At 41.3% G+C, this 20752-nt stretch overlaps 2 protein-coding genes across 2 annotated transcripts; both read left to right on the forward strand.

Annotated features, from left to right (window-relative positions):
* LOC308143498 (phospholipase ABHD3-like) lies at positions 1 to 6092 on the forward strand. The gene is made up of 9 exons (XM_080514329.1): positions 1 to 245; positions 1519 to 1679; positions 1796 to 1978; positions 2128 to 2173; positions 2534 to 2646; positions 2761 to 2934; positions 3030 to 3078; positions 3178 to 3343; positions 4042 to 6092. The coding sequence occupies exons 1-9, from the start codon at positions 126 to 128 to the stop codon at positions 4260 to 4262; spliced, it is 1233 nt and encodes a 410-aa protein (XP_080370455.1). The 5' UTR covers positions 1 to 125; the 3' UTR covers positions 4263 to 6092.
* A 4080-nt stretch (positions 6093 to 10172) lies between these two features.
* Positions 10173 to 19574, forward strand: prkg3 (protein kinase cGMP-dependent 3; the record flags this gene model as incomplete). The annotated part of the gene is made up of 21 exons (XM_080514065.1): positions 10173 to 10260; positions 10881 to 10943; positions 11062 to 11188; positions 11383 to 11549; positions 12617 to 12730; positions 12851 to 12956; positions 13115 to 13178; positions 14003 to 14080; positions 14212 to 14300; positions 15198 to 15263; positions 15378 to 15425; positions 15520 to 15561; positions 15644 to 15755; positions 17039 to 17175; positions 17281 to 17370; positions 17510 to 17651; positions 17776 to 17939; positions 18190 to 18306; positions 18506 to 18568; positions 18893 to 18968; positions 19488 to 19574. 21 exons carry the CDS (start codon positions 10173 to 10175, stop codon positions 19572 to 19574), a joined length of 2040 nt encoding a protein of 679 aa, XP_080370191.1.
* Between the last annotated feature and the right edge of the window lie 1178 nt (positions 19575 to 20752).

The raw sequence follows: 20752 nt of genomic DNA on the forward strand, positions 1-20752 counted from the left end.
GGCAGGTTGTCGGACACGCATTTCTGTCCTGTTCCTTTGTGTTTGTTAGCGAGTCGTCCACATAGCGGCGGTCAGCCGGGGTCAGCTCTCTGCCGCAACATAGCCGCTCTCTGTTCATCATTGTCATGTTTTTAAGCCATGCGGAGCTATGGAGAACATACTGGGAGTGTGTTTCCAGACCGTATACGGTGTTCATCTGCTCCCTCACGGCCGCACTGTACTATCTGTGGGGCCGCAAGTGTCAGGTCAGTCGCTGCGGGGAAGGCTGGCAGTAATTACTGCGCTATGTCCACTTATTTGATCGAATTCCTTCTTCTTCTTCTTTTTTTTTTTTTTTTACTTCCCTTGTTTGATTCAAATCATTCTTTTCAATGCCATTCTTACTTCTTCAATGACAACAATTTCTGATTTGACATCTATTCGAAGTCGAAAGCAATTGTGGGGTGTTGGGAGGACGGGAGAGGCGCTGGTTCGATTCCCGTCCTGCACTCAGGACACTTCACGCAGACTCGCGCAGAAGTGACAGTAATTATCAAAGTTAGGGTCTTTCTCTGCGTGGAGTTCACATTGTTCACCATATGCATATCTGCGATAGTGGTTTCTTTTCTTGTTATCTTTGGAAAGTGTGGTTGGCTGCCTGCATGTCACGATTGGCCATGTGATGGGCTGACAGCCTGTATGGGGGGGAATCTGCTCTTCTGATTGGCTGCAGCCCATCATACTCAAACTCATGAGTATGTAAGGCGTGAGCAGGTGTTTTCATTACTTTTTATTCATTCGTCACATTTCTATAACGATGACCTGCCTCATTTTATTTATATTATTTATTCAGTATTTTGCTGACTTGAGAGCTCAACAATTCTCCTCTGTTCTTTTTTTTTCTTTTCACAATGATCCATAATTCTGATATAAAGATATTTGTTATTTTATACATTTTTGCACCAATTAAAGTTCTTCACCTGCTTCATTTCAAATGTATAACTAAAACTAATCACTTAAAGGTGGAAAAGATTCAATTTATTGTCACTTAAATGTAACAAAATGTGTACAAATTAATTACAGCCACGGAATGGTAAATAAATAAAAAGTACATTTGTTTGTACCGATTGTACGGTAAAACTTCAAGAGAATTTTGTTGGTGCAACAAATGTGGATTTTATCACCCGATGAAGCATTTTTGAGCTGCATTTGAACAATCGGCTGTGTTTTAATGCAGCATAATAGAGTTATGTAGTGAGTAGATTTAAGGGCGCTGATCACTGTTTGTTCAGTATTTTAATTGTGAAAGCACAAAATCATTCTTTGTGTGACTAAAAGAACGACAACAATATCGGATCCATTAGAAAATGGCAACAATTTGGGAAATAATTTCACACAATAGGGGTGTTTTAAAAGCTGATTGATAGTTGTGTCACCAAACTTGTTTTGCACAATGTTTTTGCTTAAGGTCTACATTGAAAAGCTCTTATGTATTTGTCATTTTTTCTTTTTGTCCACCCTCTTTTATTTCCCCATCAGAACTCGGCCCTCATTTGTAGTGAGGCCTTCAGTGTATTTCTTCACCAACACTGTCCTGTGGTCACGGAGCGTTTCAGTCCTACTCCTTGGTGCTGGGGAGGGAGGATCCAAACCCTCGTCTGTGCTCTCCTGAAATCCAGACCGTCCGTCACCTACCGCAAGTATGAAGACACTACCTACTGCTGCTGCTGCTGGCTCACACAAAACACCGAATGTGTAAAGTCCCAATCCAAACCTGTTAATCAATAATACTGTGTCCTCTGCCTCCATCAACAAGTGAGCTGATCCGTACTGTGGACGGCGGTCAGATCTCCTTGGACTGGGTCGACAACGAGTCCAGCGTGACGTACCCGAAATCCTCCAGCCGTCCCACAGTCCTGATCCTCCCAGGCCTGACGGGCAACAGCCAGCAGTCCTACGTGCTTCACGCCATCAACCAGGCCACTCGTCACGGATACAGGTTGCTGAAAGTCGTTAACTTAGTAAAAACAATTGTTGCCAACGTCAGAATTGTAAAAAGTGACTTATTCCGCAGTCCAAGAATAATTAGCAGGGGATGATGGATGTTTTTTGGACATTGCAGCTGCTTTAATCACATTTCTTTCCTAGATGTGTCGTCTTTAACAACAGAGGACTTGGAGGGGAAGAGTTATTGGTAAATATATTGATTCAGGACTTTTGACTCCCCTCCCCCTGAATTTCAGCAGTCTCTGCTCACACAGTTGGGGTCGAGGGGGGGGGGGATTTTATTGATTTGACATTTCAATGTGCATGAAGCAAAAAGGCTATCCCGAGGTGAAGGGAGACTCCACGCTGTCACGGCACCGCCACAGACTTTGACAGTAAATCCTGTCCCAGTTTGCTCCCGGCGGTTCGTCGTTCTGATTTCCATCGGCTTGAAAACATCGTGTTTCCGACTTGAAAAAATGATCGTGAGAAGCCATAGGAGCGGATTGGTATCGGCTCTCTAAGCGTTGTGTGTGACGCTCCCGCTCTTTCTTTCCGCCCGCTTGAGACGCCGATCACCTACTGCGCCGCCAGCACCTCCGATCTGGAGCGCGTGGTCCACCACGTCAAAGGACTCTTCCCTCTCGCCCCTGTCCTCGGTGCTGGAGTGTCACTGGGAGGGTGAGTTTGTGCACAATCCCAAAGATCTTGGCGAGCTTTTAGGAAAACCCGTCAACACGTTCTGCGTTTCTTTGCTATTTTTTTTGTTTTTGTTTGTTTGTTCCGTCCGTGCAGGATGGTTCTATTGAACTACCTGGGCCGTAAGCGCAGAGAGTCGGGCTTGGTGGCGGGCATCACCATCTCTGTCCCCTGGGACGCACTGAAGTCCTCCGAGTCGATGGAGGAGCCTCTCAACTGGCTGCTCTTCAACAAGTATCTCACGAGCGGCCTGTGCCGGGCCGTCACCAGGTCAGATGAGCCGTGCTGTTGTCGCGTCTACTGAAGTTCGTTTAGCAAAAAGGACTTTGTCTCATTATTTATTTATTTCAATCCGTTTCTGACAGGCACAGGCGCATTCTGGAGAAAGTGGTGGATGTTGATTACGTCCTCAAAGTATGCCGCATTCTGTCCCCCCCGAGGGTTCAGTATTCCACCGACACGTGTACAAAGCCTCTTCTTTTCACTCTCGCCCCACGTCTCCTCCTCTTTCAGGCGCGCACCATCCGAGAGTTTGACGAACGATTCACGTCTCTGCTGTTTGGGTACAAGTCCTGTGCAGACTACTACCGCGACGCCAGCCCCGACAGGAAGCTCCGCAACACGGCCGTCCCCATCCTCTGTCTCAACGCTGCCGATGATCCGTTTTCCCCACAGATCGGTGAGGAGACAAACCCACAATCAGTCTGACTCGTATCTCTTTGTAACTTCAAGGGGCAGTGATACACCCAGCTTTAAGAGTTGTTCCATTTTTGAATAATTCATCGCTGGCTGTATTTGCCAGTTGTAGTATTATATCACTCCACAGTGTCGGGAGAGTGGCTTTTTGTTGTTGTGACTTGTGTTTAGCATCAGCTATATTCCTATTTCTTTCCATAAATCAGTGGCTTAACGTGTATAAAGAGTCTGAAATCACACCTGTGGTACTTTGAAGCCGGATCTATTAAAAGATCTATGATTATATACACATTGCTTTAAATACATGCTGTTACAACGGTAATAGTGCCACCTGGAGTTTAATGACTCTAAAGACAGGTGTTTAAAAATGTTCAACATATATTTTGGGCCACACAGCGGTGTTGTGTTTGGCACGTCTGATTTTATTTGCGATTGGATCATTGGACAGTAGAAGTCGTCATAATGGCTAATCTTTTTTTTTGTAGTTGTCATATTAGCCCCATCAAGGTCCATATATGAGGTATACCACTTAAAAAAAAACAACAAATCTTTAATATACCATCCCACATGTTTGGCTGATATTCCACTGTGTCATCAATGCAAGTTTGGATTTTTGGTCTGATGGCTGTTCTGTTCATATGATGGGTTTTTTTTGTTTTTCAAATGTATCTCCCTCGGCAGCCTTTCCAGTGTCGGTGGTGCAGAGCCTGCCGAACGTGGCCCTGCTGCTGACGGCCCACGGTGGACACATCGCCTTCCTGCAGGGTTTGTTTCCGCGGGGGGAAAACTACATGGAGCGCCTTTTCAGCCAGTTCGTCCAGGCCGTGTTCGAGCACCCGGCAGACATCAAGGAAGCCTGCGGCATTAGAGAAGAGCAGACGAGCGAAATGCGAGAACAATAGCCACTGTGAATTAACCTGAACGCACTGACACCCGTTAACAGTAGAACAAGCTGACGAAAGTGCACTGCTTCGAGCCGCGCATGCCGATAAAATGCCACGCTGTGCCCTCTTCATGGTTCCCGCGAGATGACTAACAGTATTGTACGATTTTTCTGACGCCACTTGCAACTCTACCTCCTCGTCATCTCAGGTCCACTTCCATTTTTTTTAAATAAAAAAAGGAAAATCCACTGAAATCATAACTATGTAATAGATCTTGAAGCTTCTAAAAAGCCAGCGGTTATGCAACAAAGAAAAAAAAAAGTATTTCTTCATCGTTAGGAATGGTAAATAATGCTTACAATAATAAAGTAGCCAGAACATTGCCGTCCTCGCATGTGAAGGGAATGAAACAAAGTGTTTCTCCGTCAGGAATCGAAAAAAACGAATTCTAGGAGTTCAATAAAGCTATAGTTTTAAAATTGTAATTAAAAAAAAAAGAATATTAAGAAGAGCAGTATGTTTGTACTGGGTTTTTGACAATGGTGTGTGATTTATTTATTAATTTTCTTCTCCTACATACTTGCTGTTTTGTTTGCAAGGCTCTTTTTCCATGCTGTGTGTAGCATGCCTTGAAGGATTACTTTTTTTTTTTTTCTCCACACATCGTTTAAACCCCACTGGCTTGTGCAGTATGCTCGTTTGCCATACAAGGTATGTAGTATTTCTGAGGTAAATTACCTTTTTACTGTGTGAAGGTTCGGTGTGGTACTTAAGATATTGTGCCTGCTGACATTAATTGTAGTTATTGGTTCTTAATTGACGTGCTGTGTAATCTGCCTTGTTTGATATTCGTGCACATTGTTGAAGGGAATGTTTTCCAACTTTGGCCCTGGAGGTGTTTTTGGTGCTTTCCAGCTCAAACAGGCCCAATTCCATTGAATCAGTTGGGACCAGGACTTCTCAGGACAAAAATGGTGACGATCAAACGGTTTATTTCAATTAGACAGACGACAGTTTAAGGACTTCAAGTATGATTTAGGACAATCGATCCACAAATGTATTGTACATGATTGTACTTTGAGGCAGCATTTTTTTTTTTTTTTAATCGATACGCACAAAGTTGTTTTGGACTCAGCATTTGGTTTTGGACCAGGTTGGTGTGTGTGTGTGTGTGTGTGTGTGTGTGTGTGTGTGTGTGTGTGTGTGTGTGTGTGTGTGTGTGTGTGTGTGTGTGTGTGTGTGTGTGTGTGTGTGTGTGTGTGTGTGTGTGTGTGTGTGTGTGTGTGTGTGTGTGTGTGTTGGGAAAATGCTCAGCAGGAGTTATTTATTTCTTTAATGTTTTTGAGAAGAAATCATGGTTATAAAAATGTATAAATGGAAGGTAAATCTATTAACAATTTGCCTAAAACACATTTGTTTTAGGCAAATAAACACATTTGTTTTAGGCAAATTTTATTATACGTTTGGATGGAAACGAATTAAAATAGAAAATAAGCTTTTGTGCAAAACCATGAGTGTAACGTTTTGCAGACTGTATGAAATTACCTTCAAGATTTCAACTCATCCCTAAATTGCTATATAGCAGTGTAGTTTTTAAGCTCTGTGAGGTGGGAGGTCCTCCTGCACTCTCTCATACCATTGTGCTATCAATTTATAATTTATGTAATTTTTGACTCAGTTTCTGTGGTTTTAATGTTCTCAATATGACTCATGAATATGAAGATGTTTGCAAGAACAGCAGTCACTCTTGGCTTTTATTGCACAGAAATTAAGATAAGTTCTCAGTCTTGAGGTTAATGTGCCAATATTGACCTCATTCTCTTGCTCTCCCAATTATTATTTGATATTTGTGCACCATATTTATGATTGTGCTTCTTGTTATTTCACATGAATAAAGAATGACGACATGACTAAGTGCTGTGGGTGATTTGTGATTGTTTTGTTTTTTTTACAAGCTCATCAGTCTGGTTTCGTTTGGATTATTGTTTGATTGCCCTTTCACCAGGCTGGTCTTAATGAACAAATGTCACAACACACGAACAGCCTGTCGGCCCGCAAATCTCTCCCCACCCGGCTTCACCGCTGGAATCCACGGCCTTTTAATCTGGGAGCACTGGGGTCATTAGTGTCGCTGATTAACCAGAACAATATCAATAATTAACTCGGAACAATAAAGACCCACACCCTCTGTCCCAGAACCCTCCAGCTTCACTTTTACATTTGTTATGTTGGGTTTTTTTTCGCCATTTGTTTTTTTGCTTAAACGTTTTGACATAGGCCGACTGAACATGTTCAGCAACGCTAACGAAGTACAGCAGCAGACATTGCAGTCTGTAAACCAGTCCAGTTTGCTGGCTTTGGCTTTGGCAGTCAGCAAAATGGAAGCAGGAGTGCAAATGTGCAGTAAATGAACAAACAAACTCCGAGGTAAAAATCAAGAACTTGAGATACATAATCCTTTGACACGAGGTAGAAAAACTACTAAATATAACACAGATTGTTTTTTTAATAAGGTAAATAAAAACACTTCAAAAAGATTTGACAGTACATAAAATGCTTGAAGAGTGAGGACTCTGCAAACAGCATGGATTCAACAATGAAATGGTACAGGTTCAGAACCTGGGCTACCCTATAGGTTGACTGACGTACAGATACAGTATTTGGATATTATAATCAGCTTTTCCTCTCCACTGCCTCAATGTCCTCAGAATCTTTGCTTTCTGACATTTCTGGAGGCAAAATAACCAACAACGTCCTTGTAATCTCTCTCTTTGCTATTCGCCCCAATAACTCCATGTCCCGGCTTTTCTGGGTTGATGATCCGGGGTAATATTTCTTTATTTATTTTTTTCCAAATAATTTGAGCTTGTAAAAGCTCCACTCAGCAGAAGCCACCGATACAGGGAGAATAGAGGCCAAGGATTTGGATAGAGCTGATCTCCTGGAGTTATGCTTTGGTTTCCGGTTTCAAAATCATAGTGGATCAGAGGTCATTGTCAAATAAACCTTAAAAAAAAAAAGATAGGCACAAAAAAGTGATTGTTGCAAATGGAATACAGACAAAGATCTTTCTTGATTTGTGTGATTGTTTTTAAATGCACTCTCCCCTAAACAAGACGCTTCAGCACTTTAACAAAAGGCCTAATGTTTTACCCTCTTTTTGTTTGTTTGAAGGCAGCAGCATAATGAGGCCAGGATATACACTATTTCTAGAATTTGAAATATATTAACACAATTATTGAGCTTTTCACGATACAAGAGTTATTTAGATGCTCCCATGCAGTAAACAAGATAAACTGTTCTCATTAACTTCACTTCCTCAGTCAAGTTTTACAATGATGTTCTCACTGTTTGCATTTACTAGTGTAAATGATCCCAGGTATCCGTTATCTACGCCTGGCATGAAACATCAAATATTGATTTTAATTGTTGCAGAAATCACACTTTTACTCCTTTTAAGTACATTCTTCTTCTCTGAGGCATAAAAAAAATAATCATAAGAATTAGGATGTAATCTGAAAGTTGTTTTTTGTTTTTTGTTTTAAATACATTTTACTACAGGAAAATCTGAACCCACCAAACATTTACATGATGCCAAAGCAAAGAAGAAGCAGGTGGCCTTTACCAAGAATACAACAATAGGATCATTTAGATTTGTTATTCTGCAAATGTATATCTTTAATTGTGCAGAAAGACAGAACAGTATGTTTCTAGCATGAATAAAGCACCATAACAACACGCTGCAGTTGTATATTTTTCACAGCTCGGTTTGGATTTTCACACCCGACCTTAATCAGCTTCTCTCTGCCCATCCTCCTCCTGCCTGTGCTCCTACCTGGTGTGATGGGAGGAGCCTCAGGTTCTGGTTAATGATTCAACACCAGCATTTCTGAGATTGACAGATACAGAAAGAGAATGAAGGTGGAAAACACAGAGTGAGTGTGTGAGAGAAAGAGAGAGAGAAAGAGAGAGAGTGAGGTGAGAGAGGGGGGGAAAGAGAATAGTGCTTGAGAAGTAAAAATAGTGAAGCTGTCGTGTAGACATGGGATTGTAAGCAGAGAAACTGGTATGGTACAGGAGAAGGAGAAGAGGTTTTGCTAGATAGGTTGCAGAGAGCATATTGTGTGTCTGCTCAGGTGTGTTCAGGTTGGAGACCAACCTGCAGTCAGGCAGGGGCTAGAAAAATCACCCAAAGTGGACACTTGTCCTCTCTGAGCGTGGATACTGTCGCGGGAATATCAGACTCCAATGATTTATGTGGCCTTAAGAAGCTGGACAGTCATTCATTTTCTCTCCTGACCACAACTTTCCTGCAGGTGAGTGCAACCCCCACCTTTGTCTGTTCATTTACAACGTTTTTGTTTTAAAAGGAGATATCATCTGTGGTGGACATGCACCCTGTATGATTGATCCCACAGTAAATAAAATACAGACGGTCAGTTTATCCCTCTTAGTTGTTAATAACATTCTCTCCAACCATTCAGGTGAGGAGTTAAAAAGAGCAGTCCAGAAACATGGGCTTATGGGAAAGGACCTGAAGCATTAAGTCTTTTGATTGTAGCAATAGTATCAAGCCTCATGTTTTTCTTTTGCAGCTTTAAATGTCTAACGTCTTGTTCTCATAGCCTTGCATTGCTCTCTGAATGAATGAATGGTATTTCTTTCCATGCTTTCCATACTTCTACGCTTTACAAGTTTTCTACGCTTTCTTGTAATTGGATGGCTGTTTAGCTTGCAGTTCTCCTTGGTAATTCACACACTGCTTATCTCAGAGTGGTTTTGTTTCATTTAATTGTGGCCTGCAAGTGCTAAAGGTTATCTTTGCCATCTTCCCAGCTCGCATTGTGTTTGGTTATAAATGCAAGTTTCCTAGAAAGCTTATAAAGTTTGTTTGTGCACCGCTGTGTTTGGCTCTTTTCTCACAGGTTAATAAAAGGCCCTGTGCTGACTTCACAGTGAATTATGACACGTGTGGACATAAATACATTTGTCATAATTACGTTCCCTGTTGTCCTTTGTGTGACTTAAAACTGTAACCATTTGGGAAGGATTAATTCACTATATTATCACTTTTATGCTTTAAATGATGGCGACTGGGCGTGTTCATTTCAGAAAATGATTTATTTAACATTTTATCCAGTTTCTTTCCACATTCTGTCCAGATCTGTTCAAAAGTAACAATCTGTTTTTTTGCAGAACAGGCACTGTTTTAAGTCACACTTTGTTTGTCTATTGCTCAGTGACTTTATGATTTACTTTAACATGGTGTCTAATCTCGGAGCTGTCCAATGTTCAGGGTGAGGCAGCAGTAACTCGGGGTCACGTGATGGCGGAACAGCTTGCTTACCTCCACTTGATTAAGGCAGATATGTGTGTTTAGTGAATTAGCCCGGTCCGTCCGTCCGTCATCTGCTTACATAAGCTCTCATCTAAGAGACGTAAGAGATGTGACATGTCTGCTATGTAGTGTTGTTTACAAGCACAAACCTTTGTTATATGATTATTGTTGATGTCGCTGAAGTGGAATAAATAAGAAACAATGCATGGATTCTTTTCAATTCCATTACAAGTCAGAGACATTTTTTTTTTTTTTTTGCAGAAGCAGGCAGGGTGTGACAGCATTCAGAGCACCCTGTTGACTGTCCATCATTAGTCTGCATTATTGAGAGGGACACATGCTGTGTGCAGCCAGCAGAGCAGAGTTCAGAGGCTTGTAAAAAAAGAAAGAAAAAAAAAGGAATATGTATGTTAACAAGATCATAATATCGACATCATATCTCGGCTTCAGTACATGTACATTTTAACACATTTCAAAACCTTTGAAATTGTTTCACGTGGGAAGGCTTTAGAAATGTGATTTGAATGGGGTTTTTCTGCATTGCATATCATGTGTTGCATGTTTGTTTGATCAAATCTCTCCCCGTAGCTATGGAGAAGCAACTTCAAGAGCTGAAGCAGCAGTTAGAAAAACAGTGTCTCATCAACACGGAGCTGCAGAGGCAAAATGAGGAACTGGGTGAGTTCAAAATTAACTTCAGGTTGAGGAAAAGTTGAAGGCACATGTCAGTGGTTGAAGCATTATCATGTCCTACCTGTGGTGTATCATCTCAGTCAAAACGTTAAAGTTGGGAAATGCAAAATTGTAGAAATATGTAGAGAGTAAACAAACCTTATGGTGGACTCGTGTATATAAAAACAGTATGAATTCCATCTAAAACTTTTTCTTTGGCTTATACACCTGAAACAAAACCAGGAATCCGTGGCATTGAGATTTTTATGATTGTGCCTTGATCATTCATCCTAATTTGCAGCTTCACTGATCTGAATCCTGGAGGTTGATAGAAGTAACAAGCAACAAACTGGGTAGAAAGTACAATTCACTGTGATGAGATTTCATATTTTCATTGGTCCGTGTAAAGAGGCGTCTCAAAGCAAGTCAACTAGATTTCGATCATATTTCTTGGAAGACATTTGTGTTCAAAAGTAAGAAAATAAAATTAAAAACGTGAGTGCATTGGTAAAACATGTAACCTCCCAATAAACTATGACTTTAATGACTGGTTCAAGCCAAACTACACAGTAAGCATGTCAGAAAGAGAAATATTGACATGTCTCTTTTTGTTTCTATGCCAACAGAACAGCGACTGCAAGAGAAAGAAAAACTTTTGCAACAACTGCACAGCCAATATCATGATCTGGGTGAGGAGTCACCAGAGAAACACACAGACACATGCATGCACGCACAACATCTGATTAAAAACGTATTTAAAATTGATCTTTAACCCTCGTTTGCTTGTTGTTTGTGGGCCTCTTTCAGAGTTTCCCTCACAAGGCGATAATGAGGTTGAAACGGAGTTCAGGAAGAGCCGTGCAGCTGTCATAGCCTCTGAACCAATCGCTGAGACCCTGGAGATTATTCGCAACAAGGTCAAGAAAACTGCCAGGTCGGTAATTAGCACTGCTGACAGGAGACTGTCCCTTCACATTCGCTTTGCCAGTGTGGCAAATCTTGAAATAATTGCCTCTTGAATCATTTACATAATGCATGATGGGCCTGCGTGATACACGGGAGCGCTCACAGATCTGAATGACCTCAGATGAAGAATCTTTTTTTTTTTTCTCCACCCTCCACCGCCAGCGAAACAACTCTGATCGTCAAGGCCATTCAGACCAACGATTTCCTGAGCCGCCTGGATGACGAGCAAATAGCCATGATGGTTGATCTGTTAATGGCCTCCAAGTTCAAACCAGGGGAGGAAGTCATCAAAGAGGGCTCTGAAGGAGACAGCATGTACATAGTAGCAGGTGGGGACACCGTGTACTTCAACACACGGTGTGTGTTGAAGGGCTTTGCTTTTGTGAACAATGAGGCATAATATTGTTCCCAGCACGCTTTTATTTGAGTTTATAAGTAACAGGTGCAATGACCTCAGGCTTTGTAGAAGTAATCCCCATTGAAGGTCCCATATTATGCAATATTCACTTCATAATGGTTTTCTAACAGTAACAGCTTGCTTGCTTCACTTTTGAGTGAACGTGTGCTGTATATCAGTATGATATGAAAAACCGTAACAGCTGCCATTTTAGTTATTGGATCTAACGTTAGTTACTTGGTAGTACCTACGACAACCAGACCCAAACTGAGTTACTGAGTCAGACACAATATTTATAATTCACGATCATCAAGAGCTTCTACTTCTGGGTCAGATTGTGGTTATAAAACGTTTTTGGTTGAACGACAGCGATTCTACAAGTCACAACGATGAAAACATCCATCCATCCATCCATTGGCTACCGCTTGGTAGATGAAAACAACATTAGACTATTGTTGCTGCGAGTGACGTCTTATATCAAAATTAGACTCACAAAAGGTGCAACACTTCAAAACCTAATCGTAAATGCTGTGAGAGGTTAAAAACCCAATAGAAAATCCCTTTGTTATTTGTAGCAAGAAGACACGCTGAAAGGTCACAAGTTAACAGGGAGACCACTTAATCTGAAACACCAGAGCCACCACAGCTTGTTCTTGGAGCTCACTAGAGGGACTTTTAGACTGAAATGCACTTTGAATTCAATGTTGTTGGACCGCTGACACCTCTACGAGATTGTGGAAAATCTTAGAGTGCAACTCTTGCGCCAAATCAAACATGCAGACCACATGATCTACTGTGGTGACGCCAGGAAAGACCAGCTGGATCAAATCAAAGTCCAGCATTCATTCAATATACACTGTAATACGATACATTGGAGTGTGAGAACCTTATTTCACTTACATTTTCATAAAACTTCGCACAAGTTTGGAAACAGAGTTTTCTTATGTGGGGGGAAAAAAAGAAGCTTTTTCTTCTTCAAGTATTTGCTTCTCCTTTCAGCTGGCGAGCTTCTTGTGACTCAAGGGGGTCGAAACCTGCGAACTGTGAACACTGGGGATGTTTTCGGGGAGTTGGCCATATTGTACAACTGTAAACGGACTGCCACAGTCAAAGGTCAGCCTCTATATAACAACAAACAACCCTTTCACTTGTCATGCACTTGTATAAATAGTTAATTTGTATTAGGAAGTTCCAATAGGTGGATCGTTATTGAGTAATACCCTCATGTTGCAGCGAAGACAGCGGTACATCTGTGGTGCATGGAGCGTCAGACCTACAGGACCATCATCACCATCAAGTCCAAGAAGAAACGAGAGCAGCTGATGGGCTTCCTGAAGACGTGAGTTCATGGATGCAGAATCGGTTTTCAGCCAATCACAAGGAGTCGCTGAATATTTCGTAAACTTGTGTCCTTAATTGTTAATATACTTTGGTTTCTTCCTGCATTTGCCAACCAGCCAGACGGGTCGTGACTTTTATTTGAATTTGCTGTCACAGGTCTCGCACTCTGAAGGACCTGAATGACGTCCAGTTGTCCAAAATTATTGACTCCATGGAGGAGGTATGTACTGAAATCACTCACTGAGAAGCAATGTTGTCAATAACTTTGCTAATAACTTTTTAAGTACACCATTTGGGTTCTGAAAATACACACATAAAACGTGCAAGACAAAATTCTGGAGGGATATTCACAGTAGTATTGAATCAGTACTCAAGGAGGACATACCCTTTGAATTTTCTTCTCTGATACTAGGTAAGACCCGATTAAAATCCCACAATAAACACCTACTCCAAATATTAATTGCTGCCAAAAAAGCGGTGACCAGACGCTGGCTCCTCCCCACCCCACCTAGCCTAGAAAACTGGATAGATGTTGTAAATGATATCTTTCAGATGGAGAGGCTGACATTTTCAATTCACCTTTCAATTCACCTGCAAATGTACAAATTCTCAAAGATATACTTTTAGTTTTGAATGTCGACGATCTGTGACTGAGACAGTGTTTATCATGGTGCTTTTATTTTTCTTTTAATTGTATCATTTTCCATCACAACTATACTCTGTTCCCTGCTATATAAGTGCATCCCTTGTTCCTGTTCGTAAAAAAAAAAAAAAAAATACTGAGAATGGAAAAATCTGTGATCGCAGACTGCTGATATTGTGACTAAGAGAATGACATTGTAACAACTGTATCTTTCATTTTTCAACATTTGAAAAGAAATTTTAAAAAAAACAAAAAAACGTGCAAGACGCACACAAACATAGAAAACGGGGAAACTTCAATATAATTTTTTTATTTTGGATGTTGACATTTTTAAGCAATTCTGAGTCAATCACACACTATTTCCTCAGACTAACAAGTGTTATTCATTTCACCTTTACCAGGTGAAGTACCAGGACAAAGACGTTATTGTTCGAGAGGGAGCCGAAGGAAACACGTTCTACATCATCCTCAAAGGAGAGGTAACACAGAGTTACACTGCATGCAAATGCGTTTCCATGTGGAACTGCTACTGGCTCATTTGTGTGTACAGTCAGTGAGCCGATGTGCAATTATTCTCTCCCTTCTCTCCCCGGTGCGATAACACCCTCAGGTCTTGGTGACGAAGAACGTGAATGGGCATCAGAAGCAGATTCGCAGGATGGGGAAAGGGGAGCATTTCGGGGAACAGGCTCTTATACGGTAACTATGGCAACACAACACATGCCGGAGGACAAATGTGTAACGGTCACCTCTTGATAAACCTTCGTCAGTGGCTGTTTTTGGACTTATCGCTCCAAACGTGAGCGCTGGTTTGCAGCCAATTAATAGCACATGCAGCACAAAAAGAAAAAAAAAAAGAAAAAATCCAACAACAGAACATTGGTGTTAGAAGTGCTTGATTTGTGTTTCTGCCCGAATGCAACCACTGTTTATTTCTGCCCTCCTTGTTAGACAACATGGATCCTGAGTGTCAGCTAAAGCAGCTGTGTCAGTCGGTCACTATCACACTTAACTCCTGTCTATTAAAGGAGTAGCGCCTCGTTAATCTAAACTAAGAACGTGATATTGACGGCAACACAAAAGAAACCTGTCTCTGAGTAGGTATTGCAATAAATAAATTCATAAATAATCTCCTGACTTCAAAACAGTTTATTGAGCTCTACATAAAGATTTAATTGTGCAACACTGCTCTGAGACCACCATGAGCACATTAACATGTTAACAGGCCTTTTTGTCAGTAACTTGCTGATAGTAGCATATCATGCATTATTTTGACTAAATACAGGAATTAAGTTTTTAAAAATGTATAATTCCTCTTGAAAATGCTTTTTTTTAAAAAAATGTGTTGTAATTACAGCAGCAGAACTGTGGTGACTACCTTTTAAGTTAAAACCTTCATACACCGTTTTCTTCTTGCAGTTGAACTAATATTGTAGAGAAGCAAAACATGTTAGCTCGAGGTTTTCTCTGTATTCATATTACAGCAGCTTTGTTTTTTTTCAAGAAACAAATCTTCTCCTCCGGCAGATATTGATGTGTGAGGTCAGGACACGGGAGGCTTAATAATAAACTGCCGTTCTGTTCACCTCTTTCCAGAGAGGTGCTGCGGACTGCCACCTGCGCTGCCGACGGCCCCGTTACCTGCTTCTCCATTGACAAGGAGTGAGTGACGCCGCCGTGCTGGATTCTGACTGCAAACAGAAGCAATCGTCCTTGTGCTCATTGAGACTGAGACTGCTGACTTCTACATGTTGTGTAATGTTGCCTTCTGTTCAGGGTGTTTGAGGAGACCATTCCTGTCGAGCACCTGGAGTTGTTTGACGAGTACGTTCACACAAAGTGCTGCCGATTCCCCAAAATACAATGACTCACTGCGTTCCCAACCAATATCCTTTTTAATATGTGTTTTGCCTTGCAGCTCAAAGGTGATGCAGGAGGCACAAGTGCCACAAAAGCCGAGGTGAGTGGCTCCATAATGAAATGTCAAAGATGTAGTATTAGTCTATAGTATCCATTAGTGACAGGCTGCCTGTCTTCCTCAGCCCCGGCTCCACGTTGAAGTTTAAGGATCTGGTTCCTGTTGTGTATCAGGAGGGCCGGTTTCAGGGAGACCCGGTCACACTTGGAGTTGGAGGATTTGGCCGTGTCGAGCTCGTGAGTTACGCATCAGAACATTTCCTGCAGCGTGAAAAGGAGTTAGTTATCTTTTTTGAAAGGACTGACGTGTGATCGATCGGACTTGCAATTTGGTTGTTTATGACAGACGTTGAACCTTCACAGCAAAATGATGGTGGTTCGATACTGGATGACAACAGACAAACTTTACCAATATTATAGAAAAACAACATTATTTTTGGAAATTGAAAGTTTATTTTGGACATGTGGTAACAACAACAAAACAAACAAATGAAATGACAAATACAAACAAAACAGAGCATATCTACCTCACTGCTATCAAGCTAGCATCAACCTCAAAGCCATACTGTAAGGGTGAGCTTGTAAAAAATATGCATAACGAAACAGCAATAAGAGAAGTTTATGGGACATTTCAGTGTATTTTGCATGAGGAAGTTTAATTAAAATTGTCTTTATTTTGAGATTGTAGTCATTGTTGGTTGTAATTGTTTGGTTGTATGAAAAAAATTGACAATTGCGTTGCATATACCCTGCGTCACAACAAAGGAAAACTTTAAACTTCATATTTAAAGGTTGTAATGGCACTATTTCACTGGTCCGGCCCAATGAAGATGAAATTAGGCTGTAAGTGGGCCCTTGAATTAAAATGTGTTCCATGCATGTTCAAGCAACCTGTTATAATGCTTTTGACACCAAATCGCTTTGTTGTGCAATTCAACTATGGAATGTCGATCAGCTGACACTTCTGGCTTAGAATTATTTTTTGGAGTATAGAATTTCAACATTCAAATCTTGTTAAAGTGTTTGTTAAGTGAACCTTTTTCTTATTTCTTCATTTGTGGCGTTATAGAGTCAGTTTGGAAAAAAAAGCAACTAAAAGTTATTTGTATGCAATAAAATGTGTTGGAAAGGGTAAAACTGACCAAAACTATATTTTATTTATTTTATTTCACAACTTATACTTTAAGAAAAATCTCTGAATGAGCTCAAAATGTGACTGGATATTGTCAAATAACTTGTCTTTTCCTAATGATAACATTGTGCTCGTGGACTATAAAATGTGTATATTTTCATCAGAATAATTGTGTTCTGTCATTGTTCTTAACTATTAATAGTCAGTATAAAATAAACCAAAAAAAGATAGAAGAGATAAGGCAACTTACCATATAAAGTGTTACTGCAAACTATCAGGCAGTCTGTGAACCTCTGAAGCAAAATTAAATAACTTGAATGAGACTTAAGTTTGGATTATGAAATACCATGTAAAGCGTTTTTACTTGAACACTTCTTGTTCTTTTAAGGTGACGACGGTGAACCACGGCAAATATTACGCCATGAAACGCGTCAGTAAGAAACACATCGTCGTCAAGAGACAGGAGGAGCACATGCTGTTTGAGAAGAAGATCCTGAAAGCCACCCAGTGTGACTTCATTGTCAGGTGTCTACCCCCCAAAACACACACACACACACACACTGGCTAAGGTGTTTAACAACAATTTAACATTTAACAATGTATTGTGTTTTCTTCTCTTACTGTTGACAGACTCCACGCGGCCTTCAAAGACACGCGCTACATCTACATGATCATGGAGTTCTGCGGTGGCGGCGAGATCTGGACCAAACTCAAAGAAGTGTAAGCGCCGCTTCATTGGAACGTCGATATCAAGGGTTATGAAAACTGCAGCGGTGTGAGGGAACATAGAAGCCGACAGAAGATAAAGTGTCATTAGATCAGATCTGGACCTTTTTTTTTTTCATCTCTCATTGTTCAGAGGGCGTTTTGATGAACCCATCGCCGTGTTCTGCACCGCCTGCGTGGTGGAGGCGTACGCCTACCTGCATAAAAAGAACATCATGTACAGAGACCTGAAACCTGAGAACTTGATGCTGGATGTGAAAGGCTACGTCAAGCTGGTGAGTGCTCATCCGTGGAAAGAGTGCTCGTGCTTTTTTTCATACTTTCATCACTAAAGAAATTGAGAAACGAATCCATCTGAGTAGACAGAGGGTTTTCCATGCCAAGTGTGTCTTTGTGCAGGTGGACTTTGGCTTTGCTAAGGAGTTGGTGCGCGGTGAGAAAACCTACTCATTTGTTGGAACTCCTGAGTACATGGCTCCGGAGATCATCAAGAACCAAGGACACGACTTTGCAGTTGACTTTTGGTCACTTGGCATCCTGATCTTTGAATTACTGGTGGGAAGGTAATACTAATGCACTTTTACAGCCCGCCAAGTATTTACAGCTACATCTGTTTTGATAAAGGCGTTTTAATGAGTGCACCCGTCAGGAGTTATAATATTAAACCAGCAGATGGCAGCAGGGAAATATGCCTGACTCCCTGGTACACCCAGCTTCATGCCGCCACAAATTGGCTGGGAGAGTTTCAAGCTTATCATTCTCGTACATTAAATTTATTACCATGACTTTTCCTGCCTCCCTTTCTGTCGTCAGCCCTCCTTTTTCAAGCACAGAGCCCCAAAAGATTTACGCCAAAATACTGGATGGGGTCCTCAAGTATCCGCCGTACTTGAGTGAGGCTTCCAAGTCCATTATCAGTAAACTGTGCAGGTAAGAAAGATGCACTGCTGAAGGCAGCTGAATGAAGTTTTATATGCGAGAAAGGCAGTAATTATATTCAGTGTTGTGTGTTTTCTTTGAAGAGGACTGAATGGCTTCATATCCTTGCCTCAGTGCAGATATTGCTTTCTGGAAGATGCCTACAAATAAAGATACAGTGCAAATCTTTTGTCTGCATGTTTGTTTGCAGACCTCGGCCGGGTCAAAGGTTGGGAAACACCAAGAATGGAATCAAAGATGTCCGGCATCACAGGTAACCATGGCAACGCGCTCTCCGCTAACACACGCTGGTTTCGGTTCGGATCTCCACAGCCATTAGCCGTATGCTGAAATTTCAAATAAATTATTATTTTAAAGCACCATTTATAACTTCATGCTCACGTATACTGTGGGAAATGTTGTCACTATATAAATGTGATTTTTACGCTCATGTGTCAGCATTGACAGCACAATATTGTTAATCACACGATCAAGATGCAATGCGATGACTTCATTTGTGATACTCCAATGTTTCCAGTGTCTTCTACTTTCTCGTTCTCAGTAGGTTTAAGCTGAAGTCTCTGTGCTTTCCCTCCAGGTGGTTCAGCAGTACGAACTGGCACAAGCTGCGGATGTGTCAGCTCGATGCTCCGACAGTGCGGCTCATACGCAAGGCAAGTGGTCGAGGTTGTCGTGCAAAAGAGGTGCAGGCACAGATTGAGGATGGAAGGCCTTCTTCAACAATCCAATCAACAATCAGGGGTCTTTTAGAAAAAAAACAAAAAACAAAACAAGGAGGATGACAAAATCCAGCTCCATGCCAGAAAATCTGACAACAACCAAGGAGAGTAATCAAAGTGGGACACATGAAGGGACAGTGAATGGAGAGAGCATGTGGAGCATGAATAAACCAAACACATTCATATTCATGTAGATCGGCCAATTAACCTCACATGCATGTTTTTGGATTGTGGAAAGAAAGCAGAGTATCTAAAAACTCATCATGACGACCCTAAACAAGGTGAATTAGACGGGAAAACCCGACAGTAACAAAGAGAAACAAAGAAGGCATCAGTGTCACAGATGAAGGTGGTCGATATTTAGAACACCTTAACTTCACGTTTTCGTGAAGACTAAAAGAGCACAAAGTGAAAATAAATGATCCTATTAATCAGTTCTGTGTCCCTCTTTAGGGTCCCAGCTACATCAACTTTGATCGTTTCCCTCAGGACCAGACGAAGGCAGAGGAGGAGTTCTCCGGCTGGGACCGTGACTTCTGATTTCTCAGGCTGAAAGATCAGAGGCCAAAGCCTTTCAAATAACTCGAAATAATTCCAGCTGACCTTGACTTAGCAGAGTTCAGACGGTCTCATGGAAGGAAAGAGAAGTGTGTGTATGTGTGTGTGTTTGTGTGTGTGTGGGGGGGGGGGGGGGGTTGTTTGATTATGCTAAACTGCAAGGAATCACTCGCTCCAGAATACAGACCAAACTCCGTCGATTTCCATCGTGACACAGCAGTCATGGTGGAGAGAAGCCAAAGTGTGTGGAGTTAATGACGTCAAACATTTAACACACTCCAATGATTTGGAATGGAAACGCCATTCGACACACCTCAGAGAATAAAGGTTCATCAGATATAAGAGTGTCGCTGATATCAAACCTGAAAAATCAAACGATTATTAATGATGTCATATCTGAGGTGTACTTTCATTTGTAAGTGTTGTGTTGGATTCATGTAGTGTTAGAGATGGAATATGCTTAGGTGCTCAGAGCAAAGCTGTTTAATGCTTTCATATTGATAAAGCTGTTTACAAAAAATGTTTCACATTGCTGTGGTGTCATTTTTTTTCAATATTTGGCTCAAGCCATCATAGAGCATCTTGTTAAAAACAAGTTTTATATAAATTGGAGTCCAGTGCCGATTACTGCTCGGAGATTATTACAACGCCAACTTATTATTACACCTGTGATACACACACAAGGAGTCCATTACGGGGCAAACATGCACACCTAGAGGCAATTTAGGAAGCCAATTAGAATAAAATGCATGTTTTTGGATTGTGAGGGAGGAAATCGGACTACTTGGTAAAAAGAATCCACTCACGTACACATAAAAATCACAAACTTGACCTTGGATTTGAACCCATAACCTTCTGGCTTTAAAATATTCAATCTTACAGCATTTGCACTCATGACTCAATCACACTAAATATCGTGTAGTGAGCACGGGAACCATTCGGTCATTAGACATGTGATCATGAGCAATTTACAGGAGAAATGTGCTTATGGAGATGCTATCGGAGAGGAAATTAGCCCATCGACTGGATAAGAGCTCTGCAGCTTTTTGCTCTGTACTCGACAATAACTGCAGCTGGTTTGTGTGCGGCCGGAGGAGGACGGCCACAGCCTGGCACGGCTTCAGGTTTTGACACAGGAGGAAGGAATCATCCTGTTGATG

Source organism: Blennius ocellaris (assembly GCF_963422515.1).
Source record: "Blennius ocellaris genome assembly, chromosome: 18".
In the NCBI taxonomy this organism is placed as follows: Eukaryota; Metazoa; Chordata; class Actinopteri; order Blenniiformes; family Blenniidae; genus Blennius; species Blennius ocellaris.

Bases quoted from the DNA above. Each gene is read 5' to 3' on its own strand.
- LOC308143498 (XM_080514329.1), top strand. From the start codon at position 126: ATGTTTTTAAGCCATGCGGAGCTATGGAGAACATACTGGGAGTGTGTT. The intron at 2,647-2,760 runs GTGAGTTTGTGC...CCGTCCGTGCAG, and splicing joins GCTGGAGTGTCACTGGGAGG to GATGGTTCTATTGAACTACC. The intron at 3,344-4,041 runs GTGAGGAGACAA...CTCCCTCGGCAG, and splicing joins TCCGTTTTCCCCACAGATCG to CCTTTCCAGTGTCGGTGGTG.